The sequence below is a fragment of the Peromyscus californicus genome, unplaced genomic scaffold (genome assembly GCF_007827085.1).
Source record: "Peromyscus californicus insignis strain IS unplaced genomic scaffold, ASM782708v3 Scaffold_24__1_contigs__length_46423439, whole genome shotgun sequence".
Lineage (NCBI taxonomy): Eukaryota > Metazoa > Chordata > Mammalia > Rodentia > Cricetidae > Peromyscus > Peromyscus californicus.
In genome coordinates, this window is record NW_026294535.1 from 31,848,342 (window position 1) to 31,855,774 (window position 7,433).

Here is a 7,433-nt window from a genome sequence, read left to right on the forward strand (position 1 = left end):
AAGATGGCAGAGAGCTTTGAAGAACTAACAAAAAAAAAAGAAAAGGAGGCATTGTTGTAGATCTGGACATATTAAAGAACATGCAGGAAATTAAGAGAATAATAACAATGTGATGGTGGTGATGGGAATGGCAGAAATGGTTATGTTGATAGCAATGAGGAGTATTGTTGCTGAGAATGGGGTGAACATTAAGGACAAGGAGTGATGGCCTGGCTTGCAGGCTGTGGAGCATTTATGTTTTAAAAGTGAATTATTTGTTCCTTATTGTTTTTGTATTATTCTTTGAAACCATATTTGACGTGATGAGTCCTGTTCTTGTCATGATATCGACCAACCTCAGTAAAGCTGTACCGTTGCCTCAAGTCTATCCACATACAGTAGGAAAAATTAGTTTAGGGAAACAACACATTGTACAAACCTAGAATATACTGGGAAAGTCAATAACAGATCCATTTTCATTTGAGAGACATCCACAGCAGATAGGATCTGTCCCAAGTTGCACTGAATACATAAAAACACACTCCAACTAACAACTTTTTCAAAGGAACTGGGTACTCTCTCACTATCCAAGGTGTTCAAATGAGATGGTACTATAAAAAAAATAAATAAATGATTGAAAATAAAATGCCACAAGATGGGGACCAGTGGTGAGAACTTTTCTACCAGAATGAATCATTATTTAATGACCACGGCTTTTGTTATTGTTGTTGAACTATGACCAAAATGCAGTACTGGACTCGGTTTTACCAAATGGCTATATGTGTCTGACAGGAAAACACTGAGCCAAATCTATCAAGGAAGCATATAAAAATGGTTTCTCAGCAAGTAAATAAATAAATGTCCTCTGGATTTTTTTCAGCCTGCAGACTTCTAGAGAGGGAGAAAGGGTCATATATATTCCCATTTACTCATGTGAAACTCACCAAAGTGAGCAGGAGGAATGAGGCTTCTTCAACATCAAAACAATGTCCTGGGCTTCCTGTCATTTACTAATATCATGATTAGTTGTTAATTAAAAAAATACAGAGCATCAAACTATGTACAATAAAATCACAAAGGAGTATCTGCCACCAAGAAACAAAATCCATCATATTCCACAGATTTTGGTAAAAGAATGGCCCCCAATTCCCTTTGAGAACCGCAGAATTATTTCTTCATTTCTTCAGAGATCATGGCTTCTCTGTAAACAATCCTTTATAGAAAAAGAATGTCTATTTTTATTCTGTCTTCTGTCACTTTGGCATGTTATAGACCCAATCAAAGTTTGTCAAAGAAAAATAGTCTCCTTTCCAAAAGTGAATAAAATGTTCATTTACTTGGGGTAAATTTCCGCCTTCAATTCGACCATCTGGATCTAAATTAAGGTACCCTACTTTGAACATGGGTGTGCACACCATCTGGCTACCCAAAAGCGGCAATTACTTCAGGTAAATGAACATTTTGCCTAATTCTAAGCAAGTGTATTCTCCTATACGAGACAATGGCATAAATACACACCCCTTTTATCTGCCTGCTGCACATCTACTTGGGAAAGAGTAAGTATGCGTTCTGACAAAAGGTGATAATTTATTATATGTGTGCAAACATCTTAATTTTAAGGTAAGTTGCTCTTTCCAGTATTCAACAAGTGACAGGCTTTCTTCTAACCAACTGAATAAGTAAGAATGGAAGATATGCCCATGATTAAGGGATCTTGGGTTTCATTGAGAAGTTTGTCTACCATGTGGGAAACACAGTCTTCCCTGCAGGGCAGACCCGGGTGCTCCTCAACACATAGTGGAGGTTAAAATTTTCCAGGTCAAAGGTACACAGCACAGCACAGCACACAGGCTAATCTTCCCTCGCTGAAGTTTTTTCTTACTGCTGGGGAGGTTGGTGAACACCTAAAAAGTCATCACTCAGGAGTGTTAGGCAGGAAGACCATGAGCTGCAGGCCAGTCTTTCCTTTGTCCTGAGACTCTTTCTCAAGAAAACAAATGAAAAGGAAATTCCTTCTCCTGGGTCTCTGAGAAAGGAGACAAAGAATGAGACTGATCAGATAGTGATGAACTACTGCTTCCAACAGGCTAAACAAAGTAAGGAAGCTGTGGGGTGGGTGGCTCTTCTAAGTATTTCAAGTTATTAAGTGTAACTACTGTTGGCTGATTAAATATTTGTTTTCATTACAGAAATTATCCTATAATTAAATTGGCAAAAATGATGATTAACTAAAGATCAAGATATGCAATCATTAATCAAATGAAAATTCTGTTTGCATCTGTGTCCTTTTAGAAAGTGGGCTTTTAAATGCCAATTTACATTGAATTTTTAGTACAAAATCATTATCAATAAAAGGCCAGCCTTGGCTGAGTTCCTAATATTGGTCAGCTTTAAATCCTCTAAGTAACTATAGTAACAAGAACAACAAAAGCTAATGTATGGAATGTTGGTATACTTATGAAATTAATAGATTATTTTTGCCTTCTCTACTCCAGACATAAAAGCCAGGAATTCACATTGCTGTTGGGATAAAAACTTTCTCTAAGATGGTATTTAGAAATAAATCCATCCTGGGATTTCCCAAACATTGAATCCTGTATTTCTGTTGGAAAGCATGTGTGCATCAGGTTAAACTTCCAGCCAAAGTATTTACATCTCTAGGGAAAACCAAAGAAAGAAGTCTGAATACAAACATGGACTGTGGGTACAAGAAATCCGTGACAGGGCAAGTGGAAACATCTGGTCGCTTTTAGAGTCCTCTTAATTTGAAAGCACTGACCAAAACAAGCTGAGTTCTGCCAAATACATCTTGGCATGGCTTAAGAAAAAAAAACACAGAATCTGAGAGGGAGTTTGTCTTTTTTTCTCATCACAGTAAGATGTATCTATCGGTGAGGATGTGCAACTCTCTCTATTGACACTTCAACATGATGAACCTGTTTCCAAGCATAACATGCAAATCTGCTTCCTGTGCCTTTACTGCACATTTTATATCATTGTGGGCTTTAAAGAAAAATGTTTTTAAGCTGTAATCTGTGCTAGAGATAGTGGTGGAGAAGGGTTTAAACTATCCATCCAGATCTTGGGTGTTAGAAAATGAATAATTTATGTATTGACGTATAGAGAGTTGTACCTACCACGCAGCTGCTAACATAGGGAGTCCTTTCTGTGGCGTTCCCTTCACAGCAGTCTACAAATGATAAAACTTTGGTACACTTCCACACTACAGGGAGATTTCCCCAGTCTCTAATACAGTAACTGTTTCTGAGAGTTTCCAAGCACCAGGAGCTCTGGTCCAGGGCTGGCTGGGCAAACCAAAGTTCAAGTTCCGGTTCTCGGTTGACAGCCCGTTGACCTCAGGTGCCCTGTGCTGGGCTGAGCCCTAGTGTCCTGATGTTAGGAGGCTCACTGAGGAAAGAGGAGGCTCTGCCTCATTACTTACTAATGACCAGTCTACCTATAGGTAACGATTTCATTTACTAGTTCACTCTGACAGTTCATCTGCCCTACAGTCATTTAATTAATTGAAGTTACTTGAAATGCAATGAAAAACAAGACTCATTCATACATTCATTCAACAGTATAGGTGGAAGCTGACCACAGGACACTCATTTGAACTTTGAAGCACTATAGGACAGACCTGGCCTTGGGTGAAGTGCTTTTCAAGGCCATATTGATCGATCCTATAATGGAGAGTGGGACTATTATTATCACCAAGTTAGACTTTAAAATATGAGCTCTGGGGCCAAATTATCTAGGTCTCACTTTGTGATCTAAGTCAAGCTATGACTTTGCTGCTCCTCCGTTTTCCCACCTGTAACACAGAGAGCACTGACAGCTACATGAACCCCATAGGGATCTGGTGAAACTTAGTTCACCGGGAGTGCACAATCAACGCTAGGAGCAGCTGTCAATCATTGCCAAGCACTGTCAACTTCGACCCTTTCCTCAAACTCTTCCCACAGCTATTAGAACTATGAAGATCTGGACACAGAGTTGCTTGTTCTAAAGAAAGCCCCCGCCTCACAAAAACAAAGAGAATGTAACCCACATCTAAAGTCAGCAAAGGCACTGGAGACTGGCTCCTAGCTTTCTCTCCCTTCTGGGTGTAGTCATTTCTATTGGCAGCAGCTGAGGAACCTAATGGAGACAGGAGCCCTCCGGGAGCCATCACAGTGCCTTAGAAGTCCCTCTCTCTGTGATTTTGACCATGGCAACTGCAGTTCCAGGTCCCAGCCTCCCCGTCCTGTTTTCCCCTCGAACTTCTCTTTGTGATTCAAAATCTCAACTTGCAATTTGGTAAAACTTCACAAAGCCAAACCCGGGGCTGTGTTCTGGGTCTCCCAGGAGGACAGAGAGATACTTATTCACAGCCAAGGGAGGTGCACCTGTTCAGGGGAGGGGGCGTGTCTGTCCTGGCCTGATAGCTGGGTTAAGCTGCTACCTGCTCAAAGTTGTTGGTTTTGTTGGTGGTGGTGGTAGTGGTGGTGGTAGTGGTGGTGGTGATTTTCTTTTTAACTTAGATAACCAGCAATCTTAAGGGGAAAACGGCAAAAGCCCAAATGGGCAGGTCAAGAGGAGCAAGATTCGAACTACAGGAAAGGGCAACATTCATCATCTTTTAGTATTGCTGAGTTTGTGGACTTGGCAACAGTGAGAGGCTAGACATCAGGAAGACCCCTAGGGTTCCAGAGGACCCTCACCTTGACTTCCTTCCCCCAACCCCGGGTTTCTAGATATTGGAAGCCAACGGGGTCCCCAGGTCGCCTGCGCTTTCTCAGCAGTGCGAGCCGCCTGGCGGGGTGGGGCAGCGCGGGGCACCGCCTCCCTCCATACCTTCTCTCCCCGTGGAGCACGTAGGAGCTGCGGAAGAAGCCGAGAAGCTCGTTCTCTATCAGGGCATTGTAGATAATCTTTAGGTTGTAATTCCTCTGCGCGTCCAGGGTTCTGTTCAGCACCACCACCAAGACCTGGGTTTGTGGGTAGAGGAAAAAGCCGGCTACCGGGACAGCCCCGAACGCCCGGTCCTCCGCCACTTGCACCTTCTCCACCGCCACCCGGGAGGCGTGCAGCACCACGTAGCGGGTGGCGTTCCGGCACGCGATCTCCACGTTGACCTCCCCGGAGAAGGTGAAGTTCTCCATGAAGGCGGTGAGCATCAAATTGTAGTGCAGGGGCTTGAGGTGGCCGGATAGGCGCAGCTGCGTCCAAGGCTGCCACTGCTCCCTCTCTTCCTCCGACGGCGGTAGGGTAGACGGGGTCCCCGGGGTGTCCACCTCGCCGGTCTCGCGCTGCGAGGATTCCCCACCAGCGTGGTGGTGGTTGCGCCGGGCGGATCCTGGGTGGCTGTTGTTGCCCCCGCCGCCGCCGCCGCCGCCGCCGCCGCCGCCGCGCTCAGGGAAGCCCCCGGGGCCACCGTCGGAGCCCGGCACCGCCGCGCTGGCTCCACACTCGTCGAAGCGCAGGCTGAGCAGTACCGCCAGCATGGTGACCGCCAGGAGTGCCACGATGGACACGGCAAAGGCCAGCACGAGCCGCTTGTGTACCGCGATGTGGCGCTCGGTGGTGCGGGGTCGCACTCCCACCGAGTCAGCCCACGGGTCCGAGAGCCCCCTGCCGCTTGCCCGGAGCGCGGCGGCGGCATCGTCTTCTCCCATGGTGGCTGCAAAGGGTGAGCTGCTCTTCTCGGCCCCCTCCTCCTCCTTCTTCTTCCTCTTCTTTTTCTTCTTCTTCTTTTTCTTCTCCTCCTCTTGCTCCCCCCTCTCGCCGTCCAGGGCCATCACACCGCCTCCTCCTCTTCCCCCGCCCCCTCCGACACCCCCAGCGGGCGGGCCACCCGGGCCACCGCCAGCGCAGTCATCGGAGAGCGCACGCGGGCGGAGGGCGCAACGCCGGCTGGGACCCTAGGGAGGCCAGCCCGGGTTCTCCGGAGACAGGCTCTGGTGGCCGGCGACGGCCCGCGACGACCCCCCAGCAGCCCCGCCTCTCTCCGGACACCAGCGGCGGAACGCGGGGCAATCAGCTCTGGGACGCGCCCAACTTGGGGAGCTTGTCGCTCGCTCGCAGGGTGCGCGCTACTCGTTGGGCTGGCACCGGGTGCCCGGGCACACGCCGCCCCCGCCCCTGCGCGCCTGCGGCTCGCGTGTCCTCCCGGGCGCCGCACTCTCCCAGGCTGGTTGCGGCGACTCTCGCACCGGCCCTCGGCCGGGAGGACGGAGAGCGACCGAGCAGGCAGGCAAGTTAGGGCTTCGCCCAGCTCCCCGCACTCCGGCAGCGTTTGCTCTTCTGGGTGGGATGTGCTCGCAAAGACAGTTGCGGCGGTGGCAGCCCGGAAGGCGCCGGAGCCTTCCACCCCGCAGCGGGAGAGGAGAGGATGGACCAGAGGACGGAGGGAAGGACTGGAGTGAGCCAGCCGGAGGAAGTCCCACGGCCGCGGAGCATCCGTCCTGGAGAAGCCTTCTCCACCTTGGACACTTTAAGCAGTGGTGGCGGTAAAAGGCGTGAGGTTGCGGACTGGACAGCGAGCCTCCCGCGTTCCGATGTTGTTCCTCTGCCCTCCGGAGAAGACAAGTGAAGAAGTGTCCCGCCGGGGCATCCACTTCAGGTAGATGAAGGTCTGAGCCGTGTCCCCCGGGGGGGGGGAGAACCGAAGTGCGTGTGTGTCAGCGCGTGTGCATGTGTGCGCGCGTGTGTGCGCGGGTGTGTGCGGGTATGTGTGTGTGTACACGGGCTCCGGGTCTAGATTGCCAAAGCTACTCCAGCAGCGTTCAGGGACTAAAACTCCCTGAGAAAGCAGAGAGAGCGAGCGAGAGAGACAGCAAGCAAGAAGGCTGGGAAGGCGGGAGGGAGGGGAGAGGTTGAGCGGCAGAGGCAGGCGCTGGGAGATTAGAGAAGCTTTTCTCCGCTCTGTCACACCAGACACCCACAGCCACAGAGGGGGTTGCTGAACTGCCTGCAAGAGTACATTGTAAATCTTCCGCGCAACAAGCCCGGCAGTCACCCCTCTTCCGACTCCTTAGCCCCACTGCGGTTCCCCAGAGGGACCTCTCTGGAGCCTTAGGCTGTTAGCATCAAGAGCAAAGGAAGAGCCTGCTGGGGAGAAGAGGTAGTGTCAGATCACACATCAAGCTCGCCAGAGGATTTGGAAGATTGTATGTAAATTGAAATAAATTCTCCAAAGCCTGACTGCATATATTATAATGGTGTAGTGTGGCCAGGTGTGCACGACAGAACTAACGGCTAGCAGTGAAGCGGCAGAGTCCTACATAAGTAGAGACCAAAGAAACGATACAGATGCCCCATGGAATACATTTTATTTTTAGATTGGGGAAAAGGATGAAATGCCTACAGTACAACATTCAAAAACCGAGTGTAAGGAAAGCTGGGGGTGGAGGCTCCATGACTGTGGGTTTTATTAGAGCAGTGAATAAATGCATCCCATGATTGGTCAGTTT

At 49.0% G+C, this 7,433-nt stretch overlaps 1 protein-coding gene across 1 annotated transcript in view; it reads right to left on the bottom strand.

The window, feature by feature from the left end:
• Trhde (thyrotropin releasing hormone degrading enzyme) overlaps positions 1 to 5,777 on the bottom strand; it is a 396,564-nt gene extending 390,787 nt beyond the window's left edge. Inside the window, exon 1 of the mRNA XM_052753383.1 lies at positions 4,816 to 5,777. Coding sequence (XP_052609343.1) covers positions 4,816 to 5,759 — 944 coding nt within the window. The 5' untranslated portion in view covers positions 5,760 to 5,777. The remainder of the gene's footprint in view (positions 1 to 4,815) is intronic.
• Between the last annotated feature and the right edge of the window lie 1,656 nt (positions 5,778 to 7,433).